Source organism: Sus scrofa, chromosome 15 (genome assembly GCF_000003025.6).
Source record: "Sus scrofa isolate TJ Tabasco breed Duroc chromosome 15, Sscrofa11.1, whole genome shotgun sequence".
Taxonomy (NCBI): Eukaryota; Metazoa; Chordata; class Mammalia; order Artiodactyla; family Suidae; genus Sus; species Sus scrofa.
Genome location: NC_010457.5, coordinates 32,976,237 through 32,994,970, shown reverse-complemented (window position 1 = coordinate 32,994,970; position 18,734 = coordinate 32,976,237). Strand labels below are relative to the sequence as shown.

Sequence of the window (18,734 nt, the reverse complement as noted above, 5' to 3'; positions counted from 1 at the left end):
GCTGCAAAGGGTGTTCTCCTTACTGCAAAGGGCATTCTTGCTGCAAAGGTTCTCCCGTTCTCCCTGCTGTAAAGGGCAGTCTCCTTGCAGGAAAGTGTTCTCCTTGCTGCAAAGGGTCAGAAGGGTCATAGGCAGGGGGACAATTGTTATGGGCTCAGACACAGCCTCAGAGGATGGACGACTTCTGTTTTCATTTTCCTTGCCTATATTTTCTGGTGGTTTTCTTTTGCAAATTAGATCAAAATAAAATGATTAGGAAAAAACCCTGGCATATACATATAGAATATGCTAAATCAACGAATGCTTCAAAAAGAGTACTAGTATTTTTTTTAATGAAAAGCATATTTTATTTTAGTCCTAATTATTATCTCCCCAAACCCTTGTTTTATACGGACTTTGATGAATTTTTGTCTTTTTGGATTGGAGACAAAGTTCCAGAAGGCTTGGCGTGAGAGTGATTGACTTTAAGCCTTTTCTTAGCAAACACACAAGCAGAGCTTTTGCGTTACCTTTGGGTGCTACGTCTATGTAAATCTGAGAAGGGAACTCATCACAGAGGGTTGATGCACTGAGGCATTTCAACTACACTTGGAATTTAACTTCTGATGAGAGAGAAACCGCCACCACCTTGCTTCCATGCTAGTGTCCATGGTGTTTCTGGAACGTGATTTAGGGACCTTTCCCTTGGCACATAGGGCACAAATCTATCACTGTGTTTTACCTTTTTTATTCCAAATTCTCTGCCACAAGCCAGAGAGCATGTCTGGTTCTACTGCCCCTTGAACCAGCATGTGCTCTGCCCTTCTGAGCCTGTGTTCCTTTAACTGCAACCCTGGGATGTGGGACCCTTTAAGGACTTCCTTCCCCGCCCTTAATATGATTGTCAAGTCCCCTACCACACATCACAACAGAGAGGATGCTGGGTTATTCAGGAAGACGCTGGGACCTGGCGCTGTTGCCAGACTGCTCTCAATGCAGACCCAGTCTCTCAGGGACTGAGCCCAGCTGAGCAGACAACTTCAATGCTCTGGTTATGACAGTGAACGACGGGTAGCAAATCAGGTGGACACAGAGCTTTGAACATGAGGCAGCTGCACGGAACATGCACTCTGGCCGCTACAGGTGTCACTGCCAAATTAGCCAAGGTCCCTGATGAAGAAATGAAGGAAATTTGGGGCATCGTCAGGTCAATACATTAAGCCCCACAGAGTTTCTCCTCTGCTCTTGTTATCAGCCTGAGTGTTAGGTCCACAATTCTTAGGTTTCACTGCACTGGACCACCATGCAAACAACAAAAGATAAATGCAGAAAACCACCTCAGAAAATGAACCCAAAGACACTCACTTTACATCTTTTCTACATGTTGACCTGGTCTTCTCTTCATGCAGGCGTGTGCATCTTCATTCTAGCACACTTACACTTGGGGAGAGAAGAGTTACTATTTTAAAGAATCTTATCTCTTAGACATATTAAAGTATAATTTAAAAATGCATTTCCCATGTAAAAAAATCTGACAAATGCAAATTAAGAAGTGATAAACAGTGCTGTTACGCTGAGACAACACGGCATTATAAACGATTTTTATCACAAAGCTATTATTTAAATTGACAAGACTTTCATACATGAAAAATGGTTATTGAATGACTCAGGTTTTGAACTGATTTCAAAATCAGAAGGCATATTAATAAGAATATAGCCGGGTTCCCAGAGATGGAGCAATTCTTGCCTATATACCAAGGTACTAAACTCAGGAAAATGCATTTAAATTTTCCCATTTGGAATTATACATCAATGTCTTTCTAGCCTCATGCTTTGAACAGAATCCCACTTCCCTCACTGGGAATTCTACAACAAGTTTATCTTAATTTAACATGCAGTATGTATCCCAGTTCATTAAAAATAGCTTCTGAGTCGAAGCATTTGTACTGGCTGGAGAATTCAGATTAAATTCAAATTCAAGCCCATGTTTTTATGCAGTAAACTCCAAGGATCCGTGGAAAGCTAGGGAGCCTTCTGGAAAAGATGAAGCCATCTTTACGCACCATGGAGCTGAGGCAGGACATCTAAAATGACGCTGTCACATGTTCCTGCTCCAAAGTGCACACACGATCCAGGAACTGGGGGCCTGGCCTTCCGTCTCTGGTGCAGACTCAGTCAGGTGATACTAACTGTGGTACAAGCTATAAGGTCAGACAGGCAAATTGCTGCAGGCTGTGGGTGACAGGTGCCTCTACATCCCAGGCTTGTTCTTGGCAGGCTGGGTAGCACAGGCACAGGGCACAAGTTTGCCCTGCTCCCCAGGCTGCCTCATGCCCAGGACTCAGTACCAGGCCAGGGGGTGGGTGCTTGTGTTCGAGGCGAACTGGACCCAGCCACACCTATCCGGACAAGCCAAAACAGGCCTTGGCAGTGAACATGTGGGTATCATTTACTCCCAGTGTTAAGGGTGGGCCTTGTGTAGACGTTCACAAGCGAGCAAGTGAGCTGGGCCAGGGTCAGTGCCCAGGGGTCCAGCGGGTTTTATCTGATCCAAGGCAGAGATGGATGCACGGAGCATTGAGGGGTGAACCGCCTGTGCATCTTCCCAGCCAGCCGCCCACACCCACAGCCTTCTGCACTCACAAACCTATGAGAACGTGATGAGAACTATAGCACATGTAGACACATCCAAAAGTTCTGCCCACAGATTTAGCACCTCCACAGACCTATGGCTCATGGGCCCCTTACAAAGCTGCATGAAGACTCTGTAGCATGATACGGGGCATCATACAGGATGTGATACAGGGAGTGATACAGGGCTGCTATGGCGCATGCTATGGGAGGTGGTACAATCTCAGACCTCCTACATCTGCTGATGCACAGGAATGGCCCATACCCCTAATTAGTGCTGACTGGAGATGTCAATCAATTCAATTAATCTGCTGTTTCACCTAAATGCTAATATTCTAACTCCCTCTTAAATCTGGTGACATTAACTTCCTTATTTTCGCTTCACAATTCCTAAGTAATGATTTCAGAATTTAAGGAATTAGAGGATTTTATTATTCAAAACCAATAAAAAGCAGGTCCGTTAAAAGAGAGATATCAGGTCAACTTTCTCCATGTAATCCAGTCAGACTGCTTGGTCCGTCATGTGGCGTCATGTGGCTGTGACCCCGAGACATCAATTCCGTTCACTTCTGCAGGCTGGTTCCTTGGGTGTAGTGCAAAGACATCCCACCTGGTCATCCCCAAAAGACCCAGATGGGAGCTCCCTTGAACTCGGGAGACACTGAGCATTTCTTTGAAAGACCCTACCCTACACCTCTTCCACCTCAGGACTCTCAGATGCCAAGGATGGCCAGGGCTGGAGGGATGGGTGGAGGGTCCACTTGTCTGCAGAGCCTCTACTTTTCTCTCTAGCCTTCAGCAGTGTCAGGAGGGCAGATCTGGAGAACTCTTCTGGCACAGACCCCACCTGAGTTAGCAAGCATCCCCTGCCCTTCCTTTGAGCGGCGCTGACACAGGTGCCACAGGTGCGGTGACACACTGCCAATGGGTCTCTCTTCTGCCAAGGAAGAGAGATTGTTCCGGCAGAGAGAAGAGAAGGGTTTCCATAGCTACATCTTAGCGGGGTCCTAAAATGCAAAAACAAACCAATCCTTTCTCTGTGTCTCCAATTCTCTGCTCCCTGGAGTGCCTCTTTACCATGTGAGCCAAACATCATGATGCTTGGGAACCACTTTCTATTAAACAATAGATCGGTCATCATCACCATCATTACAACAATTGGTTTATTTAGAGCTGTTTCTTACAACTGTTGCTTTAATTGTAAGATTTCCTTTAGATGCATAACTATCTCTTTCATCTGCATTTCCTCAACACCTAGAATAACCCAGAATGAATAGCCATGGAATAAAAACACAGAAATGGAATAATCGACAACTGAGCAAGGACGTAAACAGCAAAGCAGAACACATTGCTAAGTCCCTACTAAGTACAGGCACGATGCGCCATGACTATCTCAAAAGTGCCTTGAGATGCAGGTATGGTTTTGCCCATATTCCAGAAGACTTCAGTGAACTTACACCATTTGTTCAAGGTCTACAGGTTCTAAGGGGAGAAAGATGGATTTGTACCCAAACCTGTTTAATTCAAATCTTGTATTCCTAATTTATGTTCTTTTCTCCCTTTTCACACATTTTTATTTTGTACTTTCATCATTAGTTTGTTTAATTAACTATTCATTATTTAGTCTGGTAATGGTTAATCTGCCAAAGTTGTCATCGATTTCATGGAGGGGTGGAGGAAGCACATGAATCTGAATGACAGGAAGTGGGTCAGGCCTCATCGAAATTTTGAACAATTAGTTCCCATCTGCCTTTGCTGCCATGTGTCTAATAATAAGACACGGGGTTTCACTCAATAGCAGGTCAATGACACGGGACGTCACAGAAACCAAACTGATGCCTCTGCAGAGTATCTAGAAGATAAAACAAACTGAGGCTGCGCTCTGTGGATGTGTGTGCGGAAGCCTGAGGAAGCCTTGGGTGAGAGCCTCAGGTACATGAGCAGCTTCCCATGGAAGCACACGCTCCCAGTCCCCGCAAAGGAGCTGGATCGGTGGCTCCTGAGTCCTGGGCCACTGGACTCAGAGTCTGTATTTGTCCCCAGGAACGTCCATTTCCTTGGATATGAGGCAGGAATCCCAAGAAGATCTGTATTTCAAAAACTGTTTTTCGAGACAAATCCAATGATTTTTATATCCTATTAATCAATGAGACCGTGGTGCTCAACAACCACATCTGCCCAAGTGGTCCCCTCACCACCTTGTATAGCCTCTTCTTGTTTCCACTTCTAGTCTCAGAAAAAATGTTCCCGTAACTTTGAATTCCCCTGATTCCACCCACTTCAGTACATACAGATGAGTAGCTCTCATGTTCCTAGTTCTATACCGTTTAACACAGACTCCCACAGCCGACATGTCATTTCCCATTTTGTTGAGACGAGGTCCAACATGATCTTTAAGGAAAATAAAAAACCACCCACGGGCCAAATGGGGATGCTCTGTATCATGGTCAAGTGTGAGCTGAGCTGAAGGGAAGACGGTGTGTCTGCAGTGAGAAGGGAGGGGGCACTTCTAATGGAGAAACCACAGGAAAGATAAGGAGAAATGGGCAAAGTCCATCATATGCATGTCACGTGTTTGTGGGGTGAGGCCTTTCCTGAGGACCCTCCCAGCCAGGAAAATACAGAAGCTAGGAGTCACAACACTTCCGCACACATTATTTCACATGAGCCCCTCAAGAAGCCGATGAAGAGAGAACCACTGTGTGTTTAGCATTTTTAGAAAAGTGAGTCACACATCTAGTTTCCTTTTTTTGTTCCAAGACTGGTCTGCCCATTACACCAGAGCAAGTGTCCTATTTTTAAAACATGGTGTCCATATCTGCAAACCCTTGCAAGCATTTTTGCTAACTTGTAGGTTCCCAGCCTGAGTTCTGGGTCATTGATCACAAGACAGGTTGGGAGGAGGAATTTTCTGTTGGAATATTTGCCTCCAAGGTCATTCTACAAAGATAGATGCTGTAGAAATCTGTTATTTGTTATTCATAACATTGGTAATGAGATGTAACAATCAGAGAGAAAAGCACAATTAGCAATACACATTATTGATAATAATAACAAGGGATTCAGCAAGAAAGGTTTCTCATCTCTGTTGTCACTTAAAGGACAAATCATACCTAAAACTCAGCCAAACCTGTAAACACAAACTTTGGGGCAAGTATCGGAGAAAGGTCAATGGTTTGACCTTGGCTTCGCATCACCTCCTCTGTGAAATGTTCATGATAGATCCCTGGCCCGTGATGCCTGGTCTTTCCAGCACATTCCCAGAGCTCAGAGAATTCTGTCCAGGTTGGAACACTGTTCAGCTTTTCTTCCCAGGACTCAGCAGTGTTTTGGGACTCACAGAATGCTTGTGAAATGCAGGCAGGAAATCGAAGATAATCAAGGAGAGAAAGGCAGGAATGAGGCCCCCAGTGTGGTCAGGAGAGAGGGGTAGACAGGAGTGAGAGCCTGGGCAGCCCCAGGTAATGAGCCTGATCAGGAGCCCTGCTGCTTAACCTGGCGTTCTCTTGTCTCCATCTACCGCTAAGACTCGCCTCACCCACTGGATGCTGCTCCCTGGGTTGACTGGAGAATGTGGATTCACGGGCTGGTGGCACTGGGCATGAAGCCAACTCTGCCCAAAGGTCTGAGGCACAGGAAAGCTTCATTGTCTTTCAAAACTTCTCGGCACTTGTCAGTCTGAAGGAGACTCCCAAAAGGATCCTCACACAGCTGCCAGTGTACAGCATAAAACACGGGCATAGAGAATGGCAGAAAAGAGGCAGTAAGTGAAATACCTTAGCCTCTGCATGGACATTTCATTCTCGGGAACAGAGGCACTCTACCTCCTTGTATTCCTACAACTTAAGAAGATGGAAAGAATTCTCTCAAGGATACTGAACTTGCATCAGATCAGCCAAAAGACAGCCTATGTTTGGGGTATTTTGTGCACGTCTCATGAGATGGCATGAATGACATTCAACTTTCAAAACAAAGTTCTTGCTTTCAAGGTGCCAACATTCTGTCATGGAGGACAAATGTCAGAGCCTATCCTCACACACTGCGAGTGTAGCCAGAAGTTTTTCTCACTCTAGCTATTTTTCCAATATTGTAAAGGATTTTATTATGAATTACTAGAAATAACTTTAATTTGGCTCTTCTCGACATTCAATTGCATATATTCTGTGTGTGCTTTCGCCTCCCATACATGCTTCAGCGTCCAATAAATAGGCATTAGTTTAGCAGCGAGAAAAGAGCACTTCATCTACACGTACTAAACCTGAAGCCTGATATTTAAATTATCTGGTGACCAGGAAAATAGAATATTTATTTATTCCTTGAGCAAATTAATGAAGTAAAATTGTTTCAGTGCCAGCTGAATGCCTGAAACTCAGATATTGGATAATGTAAAAAAATAGAAATTTGCAAATTAGAGTTCATTTGTGCATTTTATATCACTCTGCATAAATGCATAATTGTGAGTCTCAGATACCAGATGGCATGTGCATTTCATCCCCATTTCACTCTATTTTATCATATTTAATAGCATTAGCGTCGCCTCTGAGTCTAAACATAGGTTACATAACTGCCTTTGTTGGCAACAGGACCAGATATCCTATATGGTCAGCTTTACGCATCTGGTTCAAAAATACACGACTGGGTGCTATGGGATGTAAGCAGGAAGAGACAAATCTCCTGTGCTCAAAGCACCTACACACCTGTGCTCAGCTCCGAGTCTGATACGCATTATGCTCCAGCAGTATGTTCAGAAGAAGGAAGATGAAAGGAAGGCTAACAGGAAGAATAACAGAGGCTTGGAGGTGCCCACTGGTGATGGAGAGGACACGGGACGCTTCGTCAGACAAATGGCCCTCCGGCTCGTGCCTGAAGTCTTTTCTAGACTTTCCTAGGTTTTTTTTTTCTTTTTTTCGAATTGTATTACATTTGTAGGTGTACAATAATCATCACAACCAAATTTTACAGCATTTCCATCCCAAACCCTCAGTGCATTCCCCCCCCCCCGCCCCCCAAGCTGTCTCATTTGGAAACCATACGTTTTTCAAAGTCTGTGAGTCAGTATCTATGTTTAACACAAAATGTACTTCACATGTTCCCTGCAACACTAACCTCTGCTGAGATAACTGATGCCAGCCAGTCCCTGTGTGTCCCTTGGTACTCTTCCCTCTGCTTATCACATGCGTGCGTGCATACACGCGCGCGCGCGCGCACACACACACACACACACACCTCCCACCAGTCTTCCTCTGTCCTCTGTCCATCCCTTGGCAGCAAAATCTTCAAGCCCAATTGCACTCCTGGAGCCCAAGGTTAGGATATGATGACCAGAATCCCGAGGGAGCCTGGCTTACACGTGGCTACATGAAGTTGGAAGGCACATATGTTTATGGCAGATTTTGAATGTGGAATTCATCCTATAGACGACGAGGCCCTAACAACATTTGAGGCAGGATGATACCATCTGACTTATGACTCAGAAATAGACACTTATCTTCCTCAGGCCACACAGACTAGAGGGCGGGAGGTGGGTTCCCCAGGCTTGGGGATGCCCAGGGATGGAAGGCAGAGAGGCTCCACCAAGAGAATGTAGTCCAGGGGAATCCCTGTTCATCCCCCCAAGAAGCCAAGAGAGTCCTGGGTTTCTGAAAATATTTCCAAAAAAGGCTCAGACCATTTGGCAAGCACTTGCTGACCTGCCGCACAGCCACAGTCTAGAAGGACAGAGGCCAAGCTGAAAACTAAGGCTTTGACCTTGGCAGGAGCTCTCTTCAGCAGACATTAGACAGATTCCCTGCAGGGTTGCTGGAATAAGGAAACACCCGGGGGTCCTCCGCTCTCCCTGGGGGACCAGCTCCCCCCAGGAAGATTCTGCATCCAGTCTGAGGTTAGGGAGCCACCTGTCAGGTTCTCAGGTAATCCTCTTTTCTTTGTCTTTTTTGTTGCATGTTTTGAGTCAATTCCAAAGTAATGGCTGTTTCAACCTCTCAGAGTAGTATCCTTGTTATCGTTAAGTAATGATTTAATTTATCTGTAAAAATACTTGAGTCATTTCTCTCACGCATCTTGTGTTATCTGAGCTGTTCTTCCCGTCCCCCTCTCCTCTCTCTCTTTTAATGGGATGCGTACTGCACGCGCGTGTCTGCCTCACTCCCTTTATTCTCAGTAACTTTTAAATATTCCCCAATGCCATCCAGCATCCATTCTGATGGTGGGAAGCCTCTGCCTTCGCTGTAACCTGTCCATTCTCTTCGGCTATATTTACAATCACTTCTTTGTCTTGCATATCCTGAAGTTTCACTTTATAAGATGTGGGTGTTTTATTTAATCAGGACTCTGCAGATCAAGAGGCCCAGCCCGCTGCTTCAGTCCTGGAAAATTCTCAGCATTCCCCCACTTTGAGCAATGCTTCCCTTCTCTTCATTCTTTTTAATTTCCTCACTTGATTCCTGACACGTGTTTGTGCTTCTCAAGTCACCTCCCATGCGTCTTCATTCTTGTTTCATATTGTCCTTTATATTTTTATATAAAACTCGAGGTAATATCCTATAATTTTTCTAGTTTGCTCATTCTCTTTTCAGCTCCGTCAAATCCTCTTTATAACATGTGGACACAGTAGCAAATTTAAATGACATTGCTTATCTCTAGCTACACTGTTTTTTGTTTGTTAGTTGTTCTTGGCTGTGCCTGTGGCATGTGGAAATTTCCAGGCCAGAAACTGAACCAACATCACAGCAGTGACAGTACCAGGCCCTTAAGCACCAGGCCACCAGGGAACTCCCAGATACACTGTTTTTTAACCTGTCTTTGCTTTTATACCATACAGTTCTTTTATTATGGTTCCTTTTTCCTCTTGACAATCTATTTAATAATTTTAAACCCACGCACCATCTATGCAAGTCTATGGATTCTCATTTTTCCATCATGCTTTCTTACCCTATGAAGTGTCTTTATATGGGTTATAACAGTTTGTTGCAGGTTTATCTTAAGTAGGGTGTGTAATTTTTATTTTTATTTTTTTATCTTTTGTCTTTTTTTTAGGGCCGTACCTGCAGCATATGGAAGTTCCCAGGCTAGGGGTTGAATTGGAGCTACAGCTGCCAGCCTACACAGCAGCCGCAGCAATACCAATCCTGAACCCACTGAGCAAGGCCAGGTATCAAACCCGAGTCCTCATGGATACTAGCCGAGTTCGTTAACCACTGAGCCACGATGGGAACTCCAAGGGTGTGTTATTTTTTAAGTGAAGGAGTTTCATGAGCCCTGTTTTGTGAAAGATCCCATAGATGATTTGTGATTTAGAGTCCGCTGAAGCCAGCAGGTTCAGACAGAACCCTAACCGCTTCTGGAACAACGTTCACAGCAATTCCCCCGTGTGGTCCTTCTGTCACAGGGACGGAAACTCAGATCTTGCATCCATGCCTGGAGCGTGATTACCTCGTGGGAGACTACGCTCCTGGGCATGTGATAACCTTCCTTTATGCTCTCTGGGGCTTTGTTTCCTCGTCCTTCTCATCGAGACTCCGGGCCTCATTCCAGGGGTTCAGTTCCAGCATCTCTGCAGATGTCCCCACGTGTGTCCCCACCCAAGTCCCCCGATGTCCCTACCATCCTGCCCACAGGTGCAAGACAGCGCCCCTCACCCCACATCCTTCTGGGTTTGGCTTCTCAGAGGCTACTGTCCCTCGAACCAGGCCCATCCCTGAGTTTAAAATTCTTTCCTAATGTTGTACCCTAGAAGAATTGCTTTCTTTCTTTCAAGTTCAAGACGTGCTGAAAGCAAATGCTGATAAAACAATACAGTGGTTTCCTGTTTGTAGCAGGGAGGGACCAGTCTTCCACGTGTCCCCACGTCCTCTGTTGTAAGCCTCTACAAGGAACAATATACTCTCTCTTGCCCTAGATGATATTATTTTCTGATTTCCACTATAACACAAACCATTTTAAGGTCCTAGAAGACAGACTGGCTGGAGCAGAGCTCTGCTTTCACTCAAAAATTAGTTGAAGTGTTCAGTTCCTAAGCAACACTAATCTTTCTGGAGTGCCTGGCACATGTCAAGAACGTAATAAATTCAGGTTATCTTCCACTAACCGTCCAAGAAGAGCAGTCAGGAAAAAAAGATTTTTATCCAATGCATAGAATTAAAAAGATAGGGTCTTAAAACCAGAGGGGAGTGGCTTGTATTTTCGAGTTGCTGCCCCGTTTCCACGGGGGTGGGAGCTGGGAGGAGGGGAGGAAACGCTTCTCTCTAACCCCTTTGATGCCCAGTTTCCTAAAAGCAACCTTATTATTTTCCCTAATTGTTGAGAGGCCTTAAGATCTCAGGATGACACATTCTCAATTAAGGTACAAAAATAGTGTGGAAAATTTCCACTGTTTAGAGTCACTTGTAGGGAAAATCTGTATTTAAAAAACCAAGAATATACTACTACTAAATACAGGGGAAATTCTCCTTTTTTTCTCCTGAGGTATGAAGGGAGAAGTATTTTGGGACTCTTGTCTGTCCAAAATTCCAGGAGGAATATTAATTTCTGTTTTTAAATGGTCAAGTAAAAAAAAAAAATTCCAGATTTAGAAAGAAAAATCTCTCAACTACAATTTTTTGAGATTTTCCTTTTAAACCTGACTTTTGGTTTTGGACTGGAATTTCTACAAAATAACATTTTTCCAAATGATCCCATGTATATTTATGCCACCACAAATGTCTACTGCTTTTCAAGTTAAAATCTTAAGGCCTCTATCACTAAAACATCTTTCATTCTAAATCCCATCGTAACTTTTTTTGTAGCACATTCCTTCAAGCCAAATTTATATCACAATAGCCTGTTTATCTCTTACTTTTAACTGGGTTAAATACTATAAATGTAGGACATTGTTATTACATTATAGTGGATTTCAAATAAATACTCCTAAGCCCTGCCAGGCACCTGTGCCTGTCTTCCCACATCAGAAAATCTATTAGGTAGGAGGGCAGATCAAACCACAAACTATAAACAAACAGACAAATCCATGAGCTGACATTGGTGGTCCCACCCAACATCCATAATTTTCCTTATGGTCTTATTAAAACCAAGTGGTACCATGTATCTGCCAATAATGTTTGAAAAGGATCATCTACTCTTAATTTCTCCTCCTTGAAGTGATGAGTTATTTCACACAAGCCTTCAGAGATTCTTGCAATGCGAAGAAAACCTCAGAAGGTGATCCTCTTGCTTCATAACTACCAATTACCTCCAATGTCTAAAAGGTAACAGGAACCGCTAGGGAAATGATGCAGATCGAGACAGTCTTACTACTAAACTGCTATGGAAAATTATTTGAACAGGTGAGATTGCTCTTAGTAAATTTTGAACTATTTTTTGTTGTGGAACAGGTCCCCCTCACAGGACGCATCTGGTGGCCACACCCTGGCCCATGGCAGATGAACCTGGCTCCACTTTTACCACCCTCTTTCAAGCATTCAGAGTGGAGTCGGCTGTGTGTGCTGGGAGGGAAGAAAGACATCAATAAACAACAAATTTCCTGAAACATTTTCATCTCAGAAACATACACGTCCCAATTTCAGAAAACTTGCAATGCAGCAAGTGTAGGCAATTTGCATGTCGAAGTTATGATATACAATTAAAATTTTAAGCTCTCTGACAAACAGGCCACACCAGTACAGGGATTCACAATCCCACTCAGCCTCCCGCAAACCTGTTCCCAGTCTCACTGGCCTGACAGATCTTATCAACTGAGACAATGCTGATTATTTAATCTGCATCCAAAGACCCAGCTCTCTCCTAGAGAACCAATCATTAAAATGCAAATAGGTGTTTCCCACTCCACTGGTTCAGCAGTGCAGCAGCCCCCACAAGAAAGCAGAGCTGAATCAATGGTGCCTTCACCCTCTGGGTGTCAGGAGCCCTGCGCCCAGCCTGGATCTGAGCGACAGCCCGCCTGCTGCTGGCTCTGATCCCTGGGCACCCGGCTTATGACTTAACTGACGGAAGCTGCCGAAGAAATTACTGAACAAAAAAAGTAATTTCAGATTCTGCTCACTGCACCCAGCCAGCCCTCACTTAGACTAATTACTTAAATGATTTAAAAATGTATGAATATTCATATGATAGTGCTTTTCAAAAAATAAAGCACAGCTGAGGCCATGCCATCAAACGCTCTGATTTGGAGCAGCACGGATTGCAAGTCTGAAACTCTGCAGCGGCTGCAGGCTGCAGGGAGTTGCTCACTGGGGGGGAGGGAATCGCAGGTAGTCCACCCACGGCCCTTCCACCGTCCAGCCAGCCGCAGCCTCAGATCCCCTGTCCCTCAGGGCCTCTGTCTGGACCACTGGGGTCATTCTGAGTCAAGTTCGGCTCCTGTTAAATGTTCACAAGCCCATCTGCCCCCAGAACAAAAACAAGCGCTCCGCCTTCCCCCAACATCTCCCACCTTCCTGGAGCGGCGGGCAGCATCCATGCTGGACATCGGATGGGCAGGTGGAAGCGGACAGGCAGGTGGAAGCAGCCCCAGGGTGTCAGGATGGGTGGCCCTGGTCTGTCTGAGTGTGGGGTCTCCCATCTGCGCTGCAGCTCAGCGGGGTCTGCGGTCTGGAGCCAGCGGCCACCTTGGGGTCCCAGGACTTGCCTTCTAACTCAGGTGCTGCCTCACACACAGAGGGCTGGGCTGACTTTTGGGGGCCACACTTGCTCCCTTGGAACAGCAGGAAGCAGCCGGTCACTGACCATCAGGCCCCACTCGGCCATCACCCTCCACAGAACAGGGAAGCCCTTCACAGGGACACGTGGATGTGAGATGCAGCACAAGCTGGAGACACTACCACTACGAGAATGTCCTGTCACAACTTCTGCAGCGTGTGTGCACACTGTCTACTTTCCACAAAGGGGGGCCGGGTGGGGGGCAGCAAAGAGCATTAGACAGGAGGCCGGAGCATGGGCCTGCAAAGCTGCTAGTACCAGACACAGAACACACTGGAGAACTCCATCCGTCACCCCCCAACCCCCCACAACTTTCACAACCCCCCATGACCCCTGCGACCTTCACAAACTTCACAACCCCAACGACCCCCTACAACACCCCATGACCCCCCACAATGACCTGTACCCCACCCTGAGACCACCTCCCCCACCCCCGCATCCCTGCTGTCCTCATGCCAGGAAGCAACGCAGCTCAACTGAGAGATCACCTCTCACTGCCATCTTGGGGCAGCCGCCCGAGACCATAAAACCCCACATGCCTTTGACCCCAGAAACACCAGGGACGCAAAGTTCACATTTCTATAACAGTGAAGCTTAAAATCTGACTTAATATTACATATTCTTTAAACAACACAGGAGGAATTCCAAACAATGCTAATATCTCAAACACAAAATCGAAGGGACAGTGTTTGATGGAATTTCTGAGCTCACCCTATGGTCACTTTCCTTCACCTTCCAGTGACATGATCACGTGTGTGTCCTGGAGCCCCTTGGCATGGACACTCCAGGGGCCCTCAACCCACACGGTACTGGGGGCCTGGAGCTCCCATCCCTCCTCGGCTCCCCTTCCTCACACCAATGAAGGTCTTATTTCATGCGAGGCTCATCAGCACCATTGACCAATTTATTGAGGCCCAATAAAGATGTATTTCCAATACTGGCACTGATTACAGGGAGAAAATGAGTTAACTTTCTCCACCCAGACCGCACGTGTGGCAATCTGGGTGCGAGGCCAGTTTTCCTCTAGAGATGAGTGTGTCCTGAGCAAAGCTCATCCCTTGGGTTCTGGTTTTTCACTCACTTTTTCCATCAAACACCACCAAGCACGCATTTGGGGTTTTTAGCTGCCTCAGGCAGGCACGCTGCAGTGTCTGTTTCAGCACAGGGCATGCCCACCTGAGGCGGGGGTGAGGGGTACTCACCTTCTGGCTCCCCGCAGAGGGTGCACTGCGACTCTGCAAACAGAACAGACAGAGAGAGGGTCACTCCAGAGTCTCACTCAGCAGGTACAGAAGAGCCCAGCTCGCAAGGCGGATGTGCGCCAGCACCCCCCCCCCGCCTCCCCCGGCCCCCGCTGGGTCAGACCGCCAGCAGGCCCTGACCTTGAACCTCAGCAGATACTACTGTAAGGAAACGACTGCTGCAAGTGTTTTACATGACACCATTCATACGGCAATAACTCCTGTCACGCACATGCACCTGTTCAATACATGTTCACAGCTTACACAGCTCAGATTACCCGGCTGAAATAATGAGGACATCTTTTATCACTTAATTTTCATATCGAAAGCTTTACTTTGATTACAACCCTGTTAAACCTTTCAGGCACAAATAGGTATGAGCAAAAGTATAATACTGTGTTTAAGTAAAACCATATGGAACCTGATAGATGACGAACCCTCACAGAGCAGGCCCACGGCCGGGGACCAGGCTCTGCAGATGACACCAAGGTGTTGAGGGGTCATGGCATTTGGCCCCACAGGGAAATGACCGCAAATGCAGGTGTGAGTGTGTCCACCATAGGCATCCTCCTGGGAAAGAATCTAGCTCTGTGGCCAGCACACCAGCCAGCCTGTCCACTCCCGCCCTGCCCCTCAGCCCTGGTGGGCACAGTGACAGCTCTGAGCTGGGGATGGAGGGTGAGTGACGGGCGCTTGGGGCTGGCCTGTCTGGCCATGGGGAAAACAGAACAGGTCTCACTTGGGACAAGCTAGCCCCCTGGGCGGGGTCACAGGGTCACAGAGGGGACCCCTTCCTAACTGTAGAGCAGGCTTTCCAACAACAGAAAGGCCAGGGAAAAACCAGGCATGGGGGTAGTGGGGTGGGGGGCAGGAGGCTGAGGCAGGTGACATGGAGGGCACGACTAGAGAGCTGGCTGTGTGGGGCTCACAGCAGAGGCTGGGGACACAGGCAGTGGAGGGACTTTCCTGAAGGGGATTTTACACACTAGAAACTGGGACCCATGGCTGGTTCCTGAGGGGGCGGCAGCGGTGTGTCCATCACTCAGGGGTCCCTGGGGGCTGGTCCAGGATGGCTGGGGCCAGAGGCTGAGGGTGAGAGGAAGCCAGGCCAGGGCAGACTTTGCCCACACAGGGTGTGTGTGTGTGTGTGTCTCTGAGTGTCTCTGTACATATGTGTCTATTTGTGGCTGTGGATTATCTATGCATCTGCATATGTGTGTCCGTGTGTGGCTGTATATCTCTGTGTGTGTCTGTGAGTCTGTGTGTGTGTGTATCTGTGTGTGGGGAGTGACCCCTGGGCTGCAGCAGGCCCTGGGCGCTCACAGCCCCTCCAGAGCATCTTCAGGAAGTGGAATGGGGCCTGGCTGGGGTGCAGTGACCCCCATGTCAGCTTCCCTTGGGGTCCAAGGCTGGGCTCCCTGTGCAGTGTGTGCAGGAGGTGGGAGAAGACCATCCAGGACCCACCAGCAACAGTGGGAGGTGGGCTTTGCCTTCGCGGGAGCCTGGTCACCTGTACACGTGGAGGGTGGACCCCAAGGCGCCCCCTGGGCCACCAGGCTTTCCCACTAGAAACTTGAAAGAGGCCCTTCCTTTTCCTAAGAGTCGGAAAGGGCCACAGAGTTGCAAAAACAGACAGCTTTACATAAGCCCCCTGCCCAGGAGTCTCCTCTTCCCAGCCAAGGGTAGCCCTAGGGGATGACTTTGTCTCCCAAATGGGGTTGTGGGCCCATCGTGAAGGATCCTGTCCAATTCTATGCCATCGAGAGTGCTCACGTGGCTGCAGGGACCCTTCACCATGCTGGACACACGCACTCCAGCTGCCCCTCTCACCAACGCCACAGTGGGTCCCTGTGAAGGTGACTGGGCTCCTGGTGCCTGGGTGGAGGGCACGCCTGCCTGCAGGGGGGAGGTCACCGCAGGGACCTGTGTCTCCCTGGAGCAGATCCTGGGCTGAGGGTGGGCGGAGGGCGGGGCAGCCACACCAGAGAGCTCAGAGCTCAGAGAGCACCCATGGGGTCGGGTTTCATACCCAGCCTTGATTTAACCAACCTCCACCCCCACTGCCCCACCCGGGACCAACACTCAATGCCAGGCTGTTTACTGGGATGAGAATCATTTCCACCCCCGGCCCAGGGGAACAATAATCAAATTTGCAGCAAAATCAACCCCCAAATACAGGACTTTCTCAGTAGGTTTAATCTCCATCATGGTTTATACATGTTAAAAATTATCCAGCCAGATCAAAACACAGTAGTAGCATAATAATAACAATGATTATGATAACAACGGCTCAGTAACTGATACCTTCAAGGAACTCAAATTCTGTAACTCAAAGATCATTCCAAAGCCTCCAGAAAAAAGGCATTAGGCCAGCCAGTTGAATATTAACTTCTCTAGAATGCAAGTTGTAAGCAAACGCCATTTCAAATTCAGTGAGTAATGCATCTAGGCCTCAGCCTTTAAAAAAAGATTTCCAGTGAATTCATAAGTAAGAAACCTATTGTATGTGTTATAAGCCCAGGACAGTGTCCTTCTCTTAAAGGTCCATCACAGGCTGTCAGCCATGAGCCACAGGAGACTCAAACATGTGGGGAGGGCCCCCTGGTTCTTTCCAGAAAATGCATCCTGCGGGTCAACTCGGAGCTGGAGTGAGCAGCTCCCAGGAACACGTGACACCTGGAGCTGAGACTCCAGTGAATGGTCCGTGGTGAACTCTCCGACCCCTCACCATGCAGTGGTGACCCCAGACGTCACCCTCTGGCAGGCAGAGACACGCTCCAGAGCAACAGAAGACACCTGGGCCCGTGACCGCCTGTAATGACACCTGCCTAAACCCCTAACTCCCTGTGACCTCCTATAATGACACCTGCCCAAATCCCCTGCCTCCCTGTGACCTTTCTGTAATGACACCTGCCCAGATCCTTGCCTTCCTGTGACCTCGTGTAATGACACCTGCCCTGAACTCCCTGCCTACCTCTTGCCCACGTTCTCTCCCCATCTCCGAGCACCTTGGAGTCACAGGTGGCTTCTGCCAGCTCACCCTCTCCCTGGCGTCCAGGTGACCAGACACTGCAGCCCCACTCAGCTGGGTGTCCAACAGCAACTGATCGCCCAGAGCAGAGCAAGCCGTGGCACAGGAGCTCTTGCTCTGTCTACCCCGCAAGAGGGCAGGCGAGGGCTGGGGGTGACCAAGTTCCCAGAGAAGTGGCAGCTGGTGTGGGCGGATCCTTCCCAGAGGCAGCGGAAGGCAGCTTCCTGGGCGGGCAGGTCTGTGGACCCAACTGAAGCCTGGCGTTCGCCCACCAGCTCACATGCAGTGCTGGGTGCTGAGCACTGACACGCCCAGGAATAAAGACCATTGAGTCACCACGTCACTGAAGTCCCCTTCCATCCCACAGGGACACTCTGAGCCCAGCTCCACTCCCAGCTCTGTCCTGAGTCTTGTGGTACAAACAGGTGGGAGACACTTTCCTTGTTGAGAAACTGTCGTTAAAGGAAGGAGGCGGCTGGGAGACTGAGTGTGGTTCAGGGTTACCAGGGCTGAGGAGGCTCCATGAACAGGGAGGAACAGAACGTGTCCCTGAGCTGCAGGAAGCTCCCTGGAAATAGGAGAAGGGGGGTAGAGCGACAGCACTGAGTTTCCTGGGGGATGAGGGGGATGGAGGCCCACAGGGAAAGGTACCAGCTGGGCACATGGGAGGTCATAAGAGAGCAGATGGAGGAGGTGACAGATTCGGGGGGGGGCCTCAGGTTCACACCCCAATCAGGTCGAGTGGGGGTTCGAGGCCTTTGGAGATCCTTTCTCCTAAGTGACGAGGGCCTCAGTGCCTGTCAGCGATTCATTGGGGCTGTCTGGAGGTTTGCCCCCTCCCAGAGCTCAGCTCACAGCAGGAGGGACCCAGGCAGAGTGATAAGCAGGCCTCACTGGTCCCAAACTAGGAGTACAGGAACCAGAAGGTGGCCATGGTGGGGAAGGGGAAGCAGGCAGTCCTGAGACAGGGGTTGGAGGAGGGAGGCCAGTAACAGTGCCAGGCGATGCCCCAGGGGACAATGGCCTGGGGCCCATCCCAGGTTCTGTTCACGTCTCAACCCACTCATGTGACCCTAAGACTCTGGGGGGACCCTGGGCAGCTGATGGGCTCTACACTCATGATTTTCTGGAAAGGTGACTGTTTCAGTCCATGCAAGACT

The 18,734-nt window shown here is 48.1% G+C and overlaps 1 protein-coding gene across 5 annotated transcripts in view; it reads right to left on the bottom strand.

The window, feature by feature from the left end:
* The window catches only part of DLGAP2 (discs, large (Drosophila) homolog-associated protein 2), a 667,132-nt gene that overhangs the window by 272,349 nt on the left and 376,049 nt on the right, over positions 1–18,734 (bottom strand). For all 5 annotated transcript variants that reach the window (XM_021074622.1, XM_021074619.1, XM_021074620.1 and 2 more), the window contains one exon: positions 14,505–14,537. In XM_021074622.1, the coding sequence (XP_020930281.1) occupies positions 14,505–14,537 (33 nt within the window). The remainder of the gene's footprint in view (positions 1–14,504; positions 14,538–18,734) is intronic.